At 43.3% G+C, this 18,027-nt stretch overlaps 1 protein-coding gene across 7 annotated transcripts in view; it reads right to left on the bottom strand.

The window, feature by feature from the left end:
- The window catches only part of CMTM7 (CKLF like MARVEL transmembrane domain containing 7), a 66,008-nt gene that overhangs the window by 5,021 nt on the left and 42,960 nt on the right, over positions 1 to 18,027 (bottom strand). For 4 of the 7 annotated variants that reach the window (XR_010111409.1, XM_063602229.1, XM_063602230.1 and 1 more), the window contains exons 2-3: positions 8,111 to 8,284; positions 265 to 363 (exon numbers count right to left, since the gene is read on the bottom strand). Coding sequence is in view for 5 of the 7 variants with exons in the window: in XM_063602229.1 (XP_063458299.1) it covers positions 265 to 363; positions 8,111 to 8,284 (273 nt within the window). In the remaining 2 variants the exon portion in view is untranslated. Of the gene's footprint in view, positions 1 to 264; positions 364 to 8,110; positions 8,285 to 18,027 lie in introns of those variants that run through there. The other 3 variants (XM_063602231.1, XM_034956023.3, XR_010111410.1) reach the window with 2 other exon arrangements.

Genomic DNA, 18,027 nt, shown 5'->3' with positions numbered 1-18,027 from the left:
CCCTGATTTCAGTAGTGCCTGTAAGAGAGAGAGGCCTGGGCTGCTGGGGCTCTGTGAATTTGCTGGCAGCCCTGACAATCCACCTTCTGGGACTGTACGCCTCTGCTTAAGGCTCTTTGGAGAGAGCTGATGGCTGGATCAAGGTAGGTATTGATTCTATGAAAGGAATGCCCCAGAAACCAAGCCCTTCTCTTCCCCCATCAGGAAGAAAATGAGCATTTTAAATAAGAATTCATTCCTAAAGGCTCCCCAAAACATCCTCACCGCTCCGGCTACCAGTCCGCTCTGGTTGTAACTCTTGGAAGCTGCCACAATGGAGGCGATGAGGAGGAGCAGGGTACCGATTAAATAGTGCAGAAGTTCCTGGGGGCAGAAACAAAGCAAATAAGTGGGTAGGGCAGTCCATTTCTGGTCCGGGAAGAGCAACTGGGCATCAGAAGAGATGAAAAGAAAGGGAGAGAGTGACGCTTCCTCTTCTCCCTTGCAACACGCAAATGGGATGAGCAGAGCCGCTCGCAGGCAGCCAACGTGGGGGCTGACCAGGAAGAGGCCAAGCAAGACAGAAGTGATGCCGGGCAGGCAGGAAGGGAAGAGGACAGAGAGAAAGGAAGCTTCTGGTGTGAGCAGAGATAGCCACTAAGGACGCCTCTACTCCTGAGAGCAATCTGTGGACAGTGCCTTAACCTCTGGCTAAAGCTACTAAAAAGCAAACGAGCTTCTTGCAACTTCCCGGCTGGAGAGTTTAAACAAAGCTCCAGCTCGGAGAAGCAAAGTACCTTAAAGAGATATTTGCCTTTCTCTTCTGCTTCGGAGAAAGTTCTGGGCTAACAATGTGCTGGTCTTGTGTGACTGATGGGAGTGTCAGCCCACTCTGTGAATGGCCCCAAGTGTGGACTTGAGAGGTATTCATTCCCAGGGTCCCGTGAGACTCAGACTCTAGAATGAGATCAGTGGCACTTCTGTGAAGTGCCTGTGGATGTGTGGTGGCAGCTGGCTTTCTCATTCCTGAGCCTTCCTGCCTTTTTTTTTTTTCTGTCATTCCCTCTTCTCTTTTCTCCAGAAGAGTGCCCTCCCGGCCAAGCTCTGCCAATGAATCCACTGGCAGGACTGGTTCCACCTTTGCTTCTCGCCTTGGCCCATGGGCCATGCATTTCCACCCCACTCACTCATCATGATTAATCAGCATCCTTGCAGGCCCTGGATGAGACGGGCCTTTCAGTGGCGAGGGAAAGCTTCCATCTCACCCTTTCTCTTCCCCATTAAACATCAGATCCGAGAAGAACTGAGGCTGGGGGCCACTTCCAGTGCTTGCTCTGAATCCAGGGTGCATCCATTATCAGTTGTCTTCAATGAGAATTTAGAAATCATTCCTTCATGAAGTTCTGCCCCTTAGGGCAGGCAGCTATTAACTTTTGGAAAAGCATTCCAATTTAAAGCTGTAGCTCCTCTCAAAGCCATGTAAAATCAAAGACCCTGGTTTCTCCCTTAGTGACTAGAAAGGAATATCACAAGATAGATCACAGAGATTTTAACTGAAGAACAGATGAGTAACTGCAAGTTCCCCACCTCCAAGATTCTCAACTATTAAGACAGAGGAGGATGACATGGGGCAGAGAAAACCAACTTGAGAGAATCCTAACCGGAAGTACTTCAATAGCATCTCAGCCAAAAATGTGTGGCTGAGTCTGTCCTTCCAACTTTCACTCCTCATGCAGCCCACTCTTGTGCTTGTCCCTGAGCTTTTGTTCTCTCCTTTGCTTGTTCAGTATCTGCATCAGGTAAGCCCCAGAGGAATTTGTTCTCAAAAGAAGCAGAAAAAAATGCCATAACTTTGAAAGGGGCCTTAGAACTTAGAAACACAAAAGAAATTTCTCTCAAAATAACAGTGGGTAATAATGTTAAGTGTGAACAATTAAACAATCTAATCAAGATGCAGAGGTGGTCAGATTGGATTAAAAAACCAAAGCAAAACAAGAAATAACTACAGTATGTGCTGTCTATGGGAGAGAGACTTTATATTCAAAGATAAGGAAATGGCATGCAAACAACAACCAAAAGAAAGCCAGGGTGTCTACACTGCATCAGACAAAATAGAATCAAACACAAAAAAAAGTTACTAGAAATAAAGAGGGACATTTTATAACAATGAAAAGCTGAATCCGTAAGTAAGATATAACAATTATAAACATATATGCACCTAATAAAAGAGCCAAAACACATGAAGTGAAAAATGAAAAAAATGAAGGAGAAAAACAGACAATTCAAAAATAATAGTTGGAGAATTCAATATCCCTACTTTCAGCAATGTATACAACAACCAGGTAGAAGGTCAACAAGGAAATAGAAGATTCAAACAACACCATAAAATGACTAGACCTAAAAATCCTCTATAAAAACTCTATCCAGCAAAAGTATAATATACAAATATACAATGTATAAAAGTACATTCTTCTCAGATGTACACAGAACATTGTCCAGGATAGACGATATATCAGACCATAAAACAAACTTCAATAAAGGTAAGAAGGACTACAAAATATGTTCTCTGAACACAATGGAATCAAATTAGACATCAAGAGCAGAGGGAAATCAGGGAAATATATAGAGATTAAACAACATATTCCTAAATAATGAATGGATCAAAGAAAAAAAATCATAAGAGAAATTAGAAAATACCTGGAGATGTATGAAAATGAAGACACAATATACCAAAATTATGGAATACAAGTAAAACAGTTATCAGAGGGAGATTTATAGCTGTAAATGCCAATATTAAAGGAGAAGGAAGGTCTCAAATTAGATGATGACCTTCCACATCATCTTAGTCTGTTTTGTGTTGTTTTAATAAAGGAATACCCATGGCTGGGCAATAAATAAAGAAAAGAGGTTTATTTGCCTCATGGTTCTGTAGGCTGTACAAGAAGCATGGCACCTGTATCTGCTTCTGGTGAGGGCTTCAGGGAGCTTCTACTTTCTGAAGCAAAGGTGAAGGTGAGCAGGCATCACACAGCCAAGAGGAAGGAAGCAAGAGAGAGGGGAGGAAGGTGCCAGCCTCTCTTTAATAATCAGTTCTCATGGGAACTAACAGAGCAAGAACTCACTTATTACCACTAGAACAGCACCAAGTCATTCACAAGGGATCTGCCCCCATGATCCAAACACCTCCCACTAGGCCCCACCTCCAACACTGGGAATCAAATTTTAACATGAGATTTGGAGGGGACAGATATCCAAACTATATTATACATTAAGACACTAGGAAAAGAAGATCAAACTAAACCTAAGGCAAGAAGAGGAAAGAAAATAATAAAGATTAAAGCAAAATTTATTAAGATAATAGGAAAACAATAAAAAAATCAATGAAACCAAAAACTGGTTCTTGAAAAGATCAACCAGATTGACAAATCTTCAGCTAGATTGATCAAAGAGAAAGAGAGAGAGAAGATGCAAACGAAAGAGGAAACATTACTACTGCACTTACAGAAATAAAAAGAATGTAAGAAATACAATAAACAATTGCATGCCAATAAATTCAATGACTTAGATGAAATGGACAAATTCCTAGACATATATACTACTAAAATTGACTCCAGAATAAATGATACAATCTGAAAAGATGGTAAAATTAGAGTTCGAATTAACAATAAAAAAAATTACCCACAAGAAAAGCTGAGACCCAGATGGTGTCACTGCTAAATTCTACCAAATAGTTAAGGAATAATTAATACCAATTCTGCACAAACTCTTTCAAAAGATAAAAAAGGAGGGAATATTTCCTAAATTATTCTGTGAGGCCAGTATTAACTTGATATCAGAACCAGATGGACATCAGAAAAAAAGAGAACTACAGACCAACAATATCTCTTTTAAATACAGATGCAAAAAATCCTCAACAAAATATTAGCAAACTGAATATACCAGCATATAAAATGGGTTATACATTATGGCCAAATGGAATTTACCCCAGGAATGCAAGGTTGGCCCAACATATACAAACAAACCAGGCCAGGTGTGGGGGCTCATGCCTGTAATCGCCACACTTTCAGAGGCCGAGGAAGGAGGATCACTTGAGCCCAAGAGTTCAAGACCAGCCTGGGCAACATAGGGAGACCTTATCTCTACCAAAAACAAAAAAAAAATTAGCCAGGCATGGTGGTGCACACTTGTGGTCCCAGCTACTCAAGAGGCTGAGGTGGGAGGATCGCTTGAGCCTGAGAAATAAAGGCTGCAGTGAGCCATAATTATACCACTGCACTCCAGCCTGGATGACAGACCAAGATCCTGTCTAAAAAAACAAAACAAAAAAAACAAAAAACAATGTAAGACACCATACTAATAATGGGAGAAAAACTCATCACCTCAGTAGATATGGAAAAAGCAGTTGACAAAATCTCATACTCTTTTATGATAAAAACACTCAACAAAGTAACGCTAGAAGGGAACTTCTTCAACTTGATAAAGGGCTTCTACAAAACACTCACACCCAATGTTATATTTAATGATGAAAGAAGGAATGCTTTCCTCCTAACATCAGGAAAAAGATAATGATGGCTGCTCTGCCATTTCTATTCAATATTTGTCTAATTTAGTCAACTAATTTCTTGCAATAAGGCAAGACAATGAAATAAATGGCATCCAGATTATAAAGGAAGAAGTAAAAATATCTCTATTTGCAGATCATGTTTACAGAATATCCTATGGAATCCACTAAAAATATATTAGAAAAATATATTAGAACTACTAAGTAGTTCAGCACAGTTGACAACACAAATCAATATGCAAAAAGTAATTGGATTCCTATGCACTTGCAATGAACAATCTGGAAATAAAATTAAGAAAAAAATTGATTTAAAATAGCATCAAAAAGAATAAAATGCTCAGACACAAATTTAATTTAAAAAGTTCAGGCCAGGCACAGTGGCTCATGCCTGTAGTCCCAGCATTTTGGGAGGCTGAGGCAAGAGGATTGCTTGAGCCCAGGAGTTTGAGGATGCAGGGAGCTATGATCTTGCCACTGCACTCCAGCCTGGGTAACAGAGCAAGAACCTGTTTCAAACAAAGCAACAAACAAAAAACACTTTTACTCTGAAAACTACAAAACATTGAAAGAAATAACAGATTATCTAAAAAAATGGAAAAACTTCCCATGTTCATGGATAAGACTTAATATTATTAGGATAGCAATATTCTCCAAATTGATCTATGGATTCAACATAATTCCTATTATAATCCCAGCTGATTTTTGTAGAAATTGAAAACCCGATTCTAAAATTCACATGGAATTGTAACGATCCAAATCAATCCTAAAAAAGAAGAATAATTGGGAGGCTGCATACTTGCTAGTTTTACAACTTACTACAAGGCTACAGTAATCAAAATAGTGTGATAATGGCATAACGACAGACGTATAGATCAATGGAATAGAATTGAGAGTCCAGAACTAAATCCATGTATTTAATGGTCAACTGATTTCAACAAGGGTGCCAATGCCATTCAATGGGGGAAAGAATAGTCTTTTCAACATACGATGCTGGGATAATTGGATATCTACATGCAATAGAATGAAATTGAACCCTTACCTCACACCCTATGCAAAAAACATTAACTCAAAATGGATCAAATACGTAAATGTATAAATTAAAACTATAAAACTCTTGGAAGAAAACATAGAAGTAAATTTTCGGCCAGGCGCGGTGGCTCACGCCTGTAATCCCAGCACTTTGGGAGGCCGAGGTGGGCGGATCACGAGGTCAGGAGATCGAGACCATCCTGGCTAACATGGTGAAACCCCGTCTCTACTAAAAATACAAAAAATTAGCCGGGCGTGGTGGCGGGCGCCTGTAGTCCCAGCTACTCGGGAGGCTGAGGCAGGAGAATGGCGTGAACCCGGGAGGCGGAGCTTGCAGTGAGCCGAGATCGCGCCACTGCACTCCAGCCTGGGCGACAGAGCGAGACTCCATCTCAAAAAAAAAAAAAAAAAAAAAGAAGTAAATTTTCACAATCTGAATTTGGCAATGGCTTCTTATTTATAAGAAAAGCGTGAGCTAAAAAAGAAAAAAAATAAATAAACTAAATTTATCAAAATTAAAAGCTTGTGCTTTAAAGGACACCATCAAAAAAGTGAAAAACAACAGAGAAAATATTTTCAAGTCATATAGCTGATAAGGGACTTTTATCCAGACTATAGAAGGAATTCTCACAACTCAATAATGAAAAGACAAATAACCTAATTAAAAAATAGGCAAAGGACTCGAATAGACATTTCTTCAAAGAAAATATACAAATGGCCAAAAGCACATGAAAAGATGATTAACATCATTAGTCACTGGAGAAATGAAAATCAAAACCACAGGAAATAACACTTTACACTCACTAGAATGGCTGGAATCAGAAAGTCAGATAATAAGTGTTGGCAAAGATGTTGTGAAATTGGAACCTTCATACACTCCTGGTGGGAATGTAAAACAGTGAGCCACTTTGGCATACAGTCTGGCAGTTCCTCAAACAATTAAACACAAAGTGACCATATGACTCAGTAATTCCCCTCCTAGATACATACCAGAGAAAAATGAAAATATGTCCACACAAAAAACTTGTATATGAATGCTCATAGCAGCATTATTCGTAATAGCCAAAAGGTAAAAACAACCCAAAGGTCCACTGAAGATGAATGAAAAACAAAATGCAGTCTGGTCTATCCATACAATGGAATAATATTTGGTTATAAAAAGGCTGGCATGGTGGCTCATGCCTGTAATCCCAGCACTTTGGGAGGCCAAAGTGGGAGGATTGCTTAAGGCCAGGAGTTTGAAACCAGCCTGGGCAACACAGTGAAACCTCATCTCTGTAAAAAAAAAAACACAAAAATTATCCAGGTGTGGTGGCATGCACCTGTAGTCTCAGCTACTCGGGAGGCTGAGGTGGGAAGATCACCTGAGCCTGGGAGGTTGAGGCCGCAGTGAGTCGCGATCACATCACTGCACTCTAGCCTGGGTGACAGAGTGAGACCCTGTCTCTAAAAAGAAAAAAAAGGAAAGAAATACTGATACCTGCTACAACATGGATGAACCATGAAAACATTCAGCTAAGTGAAAGATGCCAGTTACAAAAGACCACATATACAATTCCATTTACATGAAATGTTCAGAGTAGAAAAATTTTAGAGACAGAAGATTAGTGATTGCTTAGGACTGGAGGGATGAGTGGTAGGGAGGTGACAGCTAAAAGGTATGGAATTTCTTTCTGAAATGATGAAAATGTTCTCAAGTTGACTGTAGTAATTGTTGGACAACTCTGGAAATATACTAAACTCCACTGAATTGTACCCTTGAAATGGGTGAACAATACGGCATATGAACTGCATCTCAATGAAGCTTTAAAAAATAATACAGTGGGAAGAAAAAGTCTGGCAACTTCTGACTGTCTCCTCAGCCCCCACTAGTCTCTTTTAGCCAGAAAATCCTATCATTCAATCCTCACAACAGCATCAATACCCATCATCTTCACCTACAATTTCCTTCCTGTTCCTTTTCCCAATTCATACACACACACACATTCTCTGTTGCTTGAGAAAGTAAGCATGGGGCAATAGCCACAGCCTTCTTTTTTTTTTTTTTTTTTTTTTGAGACGGAGTCTCACTCTGTCACCCAGGCTGGAGTACAGTGGCTCGATCTCGGCTCACTGCAAGCTCTGCCTCCTGGGTTCATGCCATTCTCCTGCCTCAGCCTCTCTGAGTAGCTGGGACTACAGGCACCCGCCACCACGCCCGGCTGATTTTTTGTATTTTTTAGTAGAGACGGGGTTTCACCGTGGTCTCGAACTCCTGACCTCGTGATCCGCCCGCCTCAGCCTCCCAAAGTGCTGGGATTACCAGCGTGAGCCACCGCGCCCGGCCAGCCACAGCCTTCTTGTAGCTGGAAAGTGAGTTTTAAAAACCAGCAGGACATCAAGCAGAGATGTCCACCAAACAATAGGAAATTCAGGGCAGAGGCAGCAAAGAATGGTTAAAGAGGTGAGATGGGCAGACGGGAAAAACTCTGTCAGGTCTCAGTACTCTAGCTAACATCCTGACTTGTGCATGCGGAGGACAGGGCCAGACCACTCTCTTACCGACAGGGGCCAGCTGATACAGGTGAGCACGCGGTAGAAGCGGAAGAGGTGGACCAGGTAAAAGGCGAGGATCATTATCAAGTCGCAAATGGTGACCACTTCAAAGTAGCTGTAGGCGCTGTAGTTGGTCCACAGGGAGCTCCGCACGCAGATGAAGGCAATCAGCAGGGTGACCTGCCACATAAATAGAGACATCAGAGAAATGTTTGCCCAAGACGGGCACCCAGGGAACAAACAACGGAAAACAACCAAGCATCCCCCGGCAGGCCCACATTGAAGAACTGCTATTAATACAATTCAGGTTATTTCCATACACACTGGCTGGAAGGTTGGAAGACTGCAACTTCATGTGGTACACACTTTGAAACTACTGTCTGTGAACACTGATGACGGCAGAGACTGACTTCGTCCTCTCTGAAGTTTGTTAGATTGTGCCGGCAGGAAGCCCCCAGGGCAGAAGAAGCAGGAAAACAAGAAAATAACAAAGCAGAACCATCCCTTTCATCTGCTGGATATCCACAGAGCAAAGAGGACAGCGTGATGGTGACCTGGGGTTTACATATTAGGCCCAATTGTATGAAGTTGCCAATATTTGATGGTTTTTGACCTACAAAGATGGTAATTCATACCTTACAGCTATCAACTGACAGATAACAAGTTACCATTTACTGATGTCTGACATACGTGATCTCGCTAAGGCCATGCAGAACCCTGCCAGGTAGACAAAATCATCCCGATGTTCATAAGGGGAAACTGAGGCATGCAGGTTCAATCATCAGTCCAAGGCTATCTGGCTTGTAAGCAGAAGTGGGATTTGAATCCAGGTCTGAAACTCTAAGGACCATGTTCCTCCATGTCAGATGCAGTTCTACCTCCCAAAAGTGTAAGCTCTGATCATAACAAGCCGAGAAAGGTGGACGGGTTCTCAACCATGCAGGAATCCTGTTTAAGAGGTGAGGCTGCTCACCATCAGGGCATGTGGTGAGAGCTCACTAAGAAATATCGCAGCACGAGTGAACATGCTTAACGGCCTGCTACTGAATTAATAACCAGATGAAAACTACTAGCAATGCATGAGTACAAGAAAGTAGAATGAGGAACAGTCTGAGCTTCTGTGAAGGCCAAAGAGAAAACCTGTCTACTCCATGTAGGGAACAAACCAGTAACACACAGGGTTCAATGTGTGTAAAATCTTAGAATCTACTTATTTATTTAGTTATTTAGTTTTTGTTTTTCTGAGATAGAGTCTGGCTCTGTTCCCCAGGCAGGAGTGCAGTGAACCAATCTCAGCTCACTGCAACCTCTGCCTCCTGGGCTCAAGTCATCCTCCCACCTTAGCTTCTCAAGTAGCTAGGATTACAGGCGTGTGCCATCATGCCTGGCTAATTTTCATATTTGTAGTAGAGACGGGGTTTTGCCATGTGGCCCAGGCTGGTTTCAAACTCCTGAGCTCAAGCAATCCCCCTGCCTTGGCCTCCCAAAGTGCTGGGATTATGGACGTAAGCCATTGTTTCCAGCCAGGAATCTATTTAAAATGCACAACCAATTTAGGAAAAAGATTATTTTATACACTGCCTCTCTCCTATGAAGGAGTGATTCTTTTTTTTTGAGATGGAGTCTCACTCTGTTGCCCAGGCTGGAGTGCAGTAGCATGATCTTGGCTCACTGCAACTCTGCCTACGAGATTCAAGCGATTCTTTTGCCTCAGCCTCCAGAGTAGCTGGGACTACAGGTATGCACCACCATGCCCAGCTAATTTTTGCATTTTTAGTAGAGAGGGGGTTCCACCATGTTGGCCAGACTGGTCTTAAACTCCTGAACTCAAGTGATCTGCCTGCCGCAGCTCCCCAAAGTGCTGTGATTATAGGTGTGAGCCACCGCGCCTGGCCAGAGCAGCGAGTCTTAAAGTGTGTGTGTGTGTGTGTGTGTGTGTGTGTGTTAGTATATGGGTGTGTTAGCGTATGGGTATATGATTTTGTGTCCTATGGGACATTTGGCAATGTGTGTATATATTTTTGGTTTACACAATTTGCGGGGATGGGGGTTGCTACTGGCATTTAGTGGGTAGAGGCCCAGGGTGCTGCTAAGCACCCTGCAATAAATAGGAGAGCTCCCATAGTAAAGAATTACCCATCTCCAGCCCCAAATGTGGCCCCTCAACTACAGTACTACTGTTGAAAAATTCTGCTATAGAAAATGTCAGTCTACAATGAGAATTAAATCACAAAATGGGGCCTGGTGCACGCCTGGCATCCCAGGCTCACGCCTGCAATCCCAGCACTTTGGGAGGCCAAAGCGGGTGGATCACCTGAAGCCAGGAGTTTGAGACCAGCCTGGGCAACAAGCAAGACCCTGTCTCTACAAAAAATACAAAAACTAGCTGGGCGTGGTGGCATGCACCTGTGGTCTCAGCAACTTGGGAGGCTGAGGTGGGAGGATCAATTGAGCCTAGGAGGTTGAGGTTGCAGTGAGCTATTATCACGTCACTGCACTCCAGCCTGCAAGACAGAGTGAGAGTCTGTCTCTAAAAAAATAAAAATCAAATCAAATCACAAAATGGATCTAACTCCAGTTAAAACAGTTGATGCTGAAATGCTCTTATTTTCTAAAGCCCCTTGTTGCTAGCCCACTATCAAGATCCTCAGCAATAGGTACAACAGCTAAAAGAGAACTCTCAGCTGGAAGCTTGAAGCAGGTATGGAGAGTGCTCTGCTTACCAGATCGAAACAGAAGAGTGTGGCTGTGACACAAAGAGTCCCTCAACATTTGTGTATTTCCCTTTGCTAATGAGCAACGCAAGTGTTTTCATTTTTTCGGTTCCTCTGAAGCTAGCCAGCCATGGTGATATAATGATTCACACCTCTGCCTTACTCAGGAGTGTGCATGATCGCCAGGGCTTTGCTGCTACGTTAGTCTTACTTCCAGGCCACATCTACATGGGGAAGTCTAGGGGTCTTCCCAGCCCCACAATGACCTCCTCAAGAACTCAAGTATCATTATTCAAGGCATGACTGAAAATGCAGATAATGTGGGATTATGCAGCGTGATTCCTAGGTAGAGAGGCAATTTTGCATCTAGTTTAATGCAGAGATTAAAATAATTTTCCAACTCGTCGTTGAAGACAAAGTTAGCTCTTTTTCATGGTGACACAGGGATGTGGAAGTTTCCCAGCCAACAAAAGGGGCCTGTGCAGGTCAGGTCTTCCTGCTCTGAGCTTCCAGGGCTGAGTACTGTGTAGTAGGAAGTACATTCCTGCTCTATCAGAAACATCTCGAACCTTTCTGGGAAACTTGCTCATGAAATAACACTTTCTGAATTCGGTTCACTGGGCCTATGGCCATCTACCATATGACTTTCTTTAGGAAAGCCCAATTTTAGAAAATCTAATTTAGCCAGAGTATGGTGTGTGCTTATGCGTGCTCCTAAAAGCTTCCTTTTTGCCCAGGGATTCATTCATTCCAACTTTAAATAGCCAGCATCTTAGCCAGCATATTAAGTTAAAAAAAAAAAAAGATTTGACTGACATCAAACTTTTCAGAAATTCTTCTAAAGCCAGTAGGTAACTTCTGCAAATGCTGGGGCCCCCTGAATTATTTAGAAGCTTAATTCCTGGGTGACAAAATAATCTGTACAACAACCCCCTCCCATGACACAAGTTTACCATATAAGAAACCTACACAAGTACCCCTGAACTTAATATACAAGTTAAAAAAAAAAGCAAAGGTGAAGTAGAAGAAAGAACAAGACAATAGTGGGGAAAAGGCGCTGGGGTGTTTATCCCTGTCCTCCTCCCGCCAGCTCCAACCCTCTCAGGTGTCTTCATGTTCCCAGTTAGAAAAGCAAATGCACAAACACGCCTGAATTCAGAGAGGACTGGAGGTAGGGGTTCTGACTTCAGGACGGAGTGAAGCAGCTGGGAGGCTCCTGGAAGACAGATGTTTCTGTGTAGAGTAACTTCAAAGTGATGCTGTCCAAAGGGTTCACTTTGCCTCTTAAGGTGCCTTCTAGCTCCTCTCGTAACGGTTTGTTCTTTTATATTGAACTGTCATAAAAATAAAATATCTAACATAAATGTCCAGGGGTTTATTTTATTTATTTTATTTTTTTGAGATGGAGTCTCACTCTGTCGCTAGGCAGGAGTGCAGTGGCAACATCTCAGCTCACTGCAACCTCCACCTCCCTGGTTCAAGGGATTCTCCTACCTCAGCCTCACAAGTAGCTGGGATTACATGTATGCGCCACCATGCCCAGCTAATTTTTGTATTTTTAGTAGAGACAGGGTTTCACCATGTTGGCCAGGAGAGTCTCGATCTCCTGACCTTGCGATCTGCATGCCTTGGCCTCCCAAAGTGTCGAGAGTACAGGCGTGAGCCACCGCGCCCGGCCTATTTTTTTCTTTTGAGAAAGAGTCTCGCTCTGTCACCCAGGCTGGAGTGCAGTGGCGCTATCTCCACTCACTGCAACCTCTGCCTTCTGGGTTCAAGCGATTCTCCTGCCTCAGCTTCCTGAGTAGCTGGGACTACAGGTGTGCACCACCACGGCCGGCTAATTTTTATATTTTTAATAGAGACAGGGTTTCACCATATTGGTCAGGCTGGTCTCGAACTCTTGACCTCAAGTGATCCACCCGTCTCAGCCTCCCAAAGTGCTGGGATTACAGGTGTGAGCCACGGTGCCCAGCCATGTCCAGGGGTTTAAAAGTAACACTGCAAGAGCCCTCAACTCAAAGCAAGGGTCCCACAGACCAGCCATGATACCACAGAATCACTGGAATTAGAATTCCAGATAAGAAACATCACTCCCTGGAACCTGTGTCCTTTCTGACTCCATTCTGTCAGAATTCTTACTAGAAAGAAGACATGATTTTTTGGAAGGAGCAGAGGGTTTAAATTTCACAAGAGATGAAGGAAGCTGACATGATCTGAGAAAAGTGATGGTCCCCTGAGGACTCTGGAACCAAACTAGTCTGGTTGCAGCTTGAGTGTACACCCACAACCAGCCAGGTACCAGAAAGTTTGCCCAGGTTCTCAGCCTGGCTGAGCATCCTTCCAGAAAGAAAGGAGATTTTGAGGTCTACGATGAAAAATCTCTATAGAAAACTCAAGAGGCAGTTTTCAAGAGACGTCTGCTTCTGATTGGGCTGGGGAGGTGTCTGGTGGTCTCAGGACCCTGTCTCCTGCCACCCATGCTTGGGAACATTTCCTCAGCAGACCTGAGCCCTCGTGCCTCTGCCAAATCTGGTCCACTGAGTGTGCCTGTGTCTGGCTAAAGATGGCACCAGACACCTTTCCTTTTGGAAGCCCTGGACTGGATGCTGGTAGGTCACCCAACCCCACTGTCCCTGCATCTGACCTTGGAATGATACTTCAGTGAGAGAAAGCAGGAGCAGGAGAAGTAACTGATGAAAGCTAACATCAAAAGCCTCAGACCCAACTCTAAGAGGCTTTCCAGGAAATCCCCAGGAGATGAAAGCCAGGCTTGTTCAGAAAGTCAGAGATGCGGATAAGGATGCAGTGCCTGGAGCCTGCATTTGTAAATGTTAGTGGGCCCATAAATGACTGCTTGGCAGTGGCAGACAGGAAGAGGAATGTGGTATGCTCCCAACTTTGGCTGAATTTTGCACTGAGTGTAAGGAGATTCACCCGTGCCTCCCTGTTAAAGTCATCATCATCTAATAGCCTTTATGCAATCTCATTGACACCCACTGGCTGAGAAACCTGCCCCATGGCTTCCTCTAGGTCCTGTCTCACTCACCAACATCAGAATCTTGCTCCAGAGTCCTGCCCATGCTCCTGTTCCCCCCAGCACATAGTTTTGTTTTGTATCTATAAATGAAAATGCCATAGAAACCCAAGGGAGGGAGAATAATCTAGGAAATATGTCCGGGGTCCTGAGCTCCAGGCCTTGGGCAGCTCAATGATGCACCACTGGTTTCTGAATGTAACTTCACAGCAGAGTCACCTGTTTGCAGCATACCGAAAACCAGATTCTATGTTTGTCCATGCTGGGGGTAATTCTGGAAGGACACATAAGAAGCTGGTAACAGCACTTGCCTCTGGGGAGGGCAAGTGATATTTAGTAGTTTTAAAATCCACTTGTTTTGTTTTCTTATATTGTAAGAACCACATATTAAGTTTCAAAAAAGCAGTTTTAAAATGATACATCTTAGAGATCTTTAATGTCATACAAATATAATTTTACCTTTTTCTTTTCATTGGCTATATAGTATTTCCCAGTATGGCAGTGGCTTTATTTAACCCAGGGTTTCTCAACCTTGGCATTACTGACATTCGGGGCTGGATAATTCTTTGTTGTAGGTGGCTGTCCTATAGGTGGTCTTATCACAGCATCCTGGCCTTTACCTACGAGATGCCAGCCTTTACCCACTGCCCACTTACAACAACCAAAAATGTCTCCAGACATTGCTGTAGGTCCCCTGGGGGGCAAAATTGCCTCTGGTGGAGAATGACCTACTTAATCTTTTATTGGTGGGCATTTAGCACATCTCCAGTTTTTCATTAATACAAACAACCCTGCAAAGAATTAGATGTACTTCTTTGTATCTGTATGAATATTTCTTTCTTTTTTCTTTTGAGATGGAGTCTCTCCCAGTCGCCCAGGCTGGAGTGCAGTGGCACAAGCTCCGCTCACTGCAAGCTCTGCCTGCCGGGTTCACACCATTCTCCTGCCTCAGCCTCCCGTGTAGCTGGGACTACAAGCATGCACCACCACGCCCGGCTAATTTTTTTGTATTTGTAGTAGAGATGGGGTTTCACCGTGTTGGCCAGGATGGTCTCGATCTCCTGACCTCGTGATCTGCCCGCCTCGGCCTCCCAAAGTGTTGAGATTACAGGCGTGAGCCACCATGCCTGGTCTCTGTATGAATATTTCTGATAGACTCCTAGAAGTGAAATTACTGAGTGAAAGCATATGCACGTTTAAGATTTTGTTGTTTATTACCAAAATGTTATCCAAAAGAGATACCTGTCTCCCTCCACAGGGAATCTTGCCAACACAGATTAACAGTATTTAAAAAGAATGGAAATAGTATCGTACTATTTAAATTTTCATTTCCTTAATTACTAGTGGATTGGATATCTTTTCATATGTTTATTGGCTACTGCCTTTTCACGTTCTTGGCCTAATTTTCTATTGCTTCCATTTTTATTATGGATTCAAAGAACTCTTTATATTCTAAATACTAACTTACTTAGTCTCTTATAGACATTGCAAATATATTCTCTCCATCTCTCATTTGCCTTTATTTTTAGTCTTTTGTTTGACTAAAGTTAAAAGTTTTTATACAGTCAAATCTATGCATCATTTTTTATAGTTTCTGGGTTTTGTGTCTTGTTTTCTATCTCAAAATTACTTAAAAAAAAAAAAAGAAAAGAGGCAGTAGGTGTAATCTCAGTGCTTTGGGAGGCCAAGACAGGCAGGAGGATTACTTGAAGCCAAGGGTTCGAGACCAGCCTGGGCAACATAGTGAGACCCGCATCTCTACAAAAAAAAAAATTTTTAAAAATTGGCCAGGCATGGTGGTATGCACCTGTAGTCCCAGCTACTCAGGAGGCCGAGGCCGGAGGATCACCTGAGCCTAGGAGTTAGAGGTTGCAGTAAGCTGTGATTGGGCCACTGCACTCCAGCCTGGGTGACGAAGTGAGAACCTAATTCATAAATAAGTAAAATAGTCCCCTACATTAAAAATAAATATTTGCTTCCTTTAAAAATATACATACAATTTTTAGTTCTTTAGTCATCTGGGATTTATTTTTGTATTATTATTGTTATTATTTTTTGAGACGGAGCTTCACTCTTGTTGCCCAGGCTGGAGTTTAATGGCGTGATCTCGGCTCACTGCAACCTCTGCCTCCCAGGTTCAAGTAATTCTCCCACCTCAGCCTCCCAAGTAGCTCGGATTACAGGCACCCACCACCAGGCCCAGCTATTTTTTTTTGTATTTTAGTAGAGATAGGATTTCACCACGTTGGCCAGGCTGATCTCAAACTCCTGACCTCAGGTGATTCACCCGCCTCGGCCTCCCAAAATGCTGGAATTATAGGTGTGAGCCACTGCGCCCAGCCTGAGATTTATTTTTGTAGATGGCATGAACTAGGGCAAATAGTAGGGTTCTGATTGTATCCAATCAGTCAATCAATTGTATTAACCTATCTTCTGGACAGCTCACTTTTTCCCCATTGCTTGAAATGCCACCTTTAATAAAAACTTCTATCAGCTCACTTCCAATCCACCGTCCACACAGCAATCATCATCAACTTTAAAACACCTTAAAGTCTTAACATAAAACCCTTCGATAGTCCCATTCTCTTGAGTCAGTTCAGCATCCTCTAATGAGGCCCAATGGAGCTGCAGGTTCTGATCCCAGCTACCTCTGTTTCTCTAAACACATGGGTTCCTAGAGTTCCTCACACCCTGCCCCTCAGGAAGGTCCCGAATATTCTCTTAGGGTACCTTTGCAACCTGTACTGTATCTATGTTTGTTGGTTAACTTGTTTACTGCTAACCTCCCCACCTAGAATGCAAGCTCCACGAGTGCGGGACTCTGTTGGTTTCACTTGTATCCTTTATGTGCCCTGCACATAGTAGGTGCTCAATTCAACACTGGGTGAATGAATGGTTCCTGGGCTCATCCTGCCATCCTCTGTGACAGCTCCATGACACTCTTGCATTTAAAAAGCCCATCTCCTTCCTTCACTGGTCTGTAGGCCTTTAGGAGAGAACCATGCTGTGTTTTTGCCAAACATCAATTAGGGACTCAGCACAAGGTCCCTTGTGACCAGGAGAAGAGGTGACTTTTGGAGGCTGCCCTCAGAACATCTTTACACTTGGTAGAATGTACTCATCAAATGCCCCCGGAGGGTGCCATTCAGGCTCTCCAGGCAGACTACCAGGGTGTGGCTGTGATGTAGGGATTCAGGTTCCAGATTCTTGGCTCGTGATGAGGCCAGAACATTCTCTGCTTGTTATTCAAGCCAGGCCATGTTCTTTTCATCCCCAACCGATTTCTCACAACAGGTGCAGCCCAGACCGATGGTCTGTACCACAATCACATCACTGAGTCACCACCGTACTTCACTGGCAAAGGTCATCAGGATCACATTTAGAAAGTTCGGGCTAGAAAGCTCAACTTGTCAAAAATGTCACTGCATCCAAAAGGGCAAGAAGCAAAATTGACACTTATTGTGTAGCAAACCTGGTGGTTTGGTGCTTGTGCTGAACTGAACTGAAATCACAAATTTTGGTTTGCAACAAGCAATGGTTTTTCTCTAGCTTGTTTCTCTTTCAGTGTCTGACGCAATTTCCTGGTTTCTTTTGGGGCTGACTAAATTTCAAGACTGCAAAAAGAGCATTTTCTGCTGCTCACTCTTGTCATCACTACAGGAGGACATAATTCTTTAGATAGGCATGGGAGCGAAAGGACGGGGCTGTGGACGGTCATCTCCACAAGAAAATCCCTGGAGGAGTAGGTCATCAGAGGGGACCAAGGGCAGCTGACACAATGTGGGGATGGCACAGGGCATTGAGGGTTGAACCCCAAAGAGAAGGGTATCTGCTATGGCTATCAGCACAAATCCTAGGATGCCAAGAAGAGCAAAAGTAATCACTAACCCTGATTGTACGCTCACCGTGCACCAAGCTCTATGTGCCTTGCATCTGTGTGGCCATCTTATCCTCACAAGCTTACAAGGTAGGCACTATTACTCTCCTCACTGTACAAAAAGGAAGGTGAGACACAGAGACATTGAGTGATTTGAGCTGATCCTACAACTAGTGCATCCGGAGCCAGAGCTGGGACCCAGGCAGCCCGGCTCAGCAGGCACCTCTTCAGGGCTGCTGCCTCTTGTTGCCACAGCAATGATGTCCCGCACCATAGAGGCTGTGGCTCCAAAGGGTAC

This window comes from Pan paniscus, chromosome 2, assembly GCF_029289425.2.
Source record: "Pan paniscus chromosome 2, NHGRI_mPanPan1-v2.0_pri, whole genome shotgun sequence".
NCBI classification, from domain to species: domain Eukaryota; kingdom Metazoa; phylum Chordata; class Mammalia; order Primates; family Hominidae; genus Pan; species Pan paniscus.
This window is presented reverse-complemented; position numbering and strand designations above follow the sequence as displayed.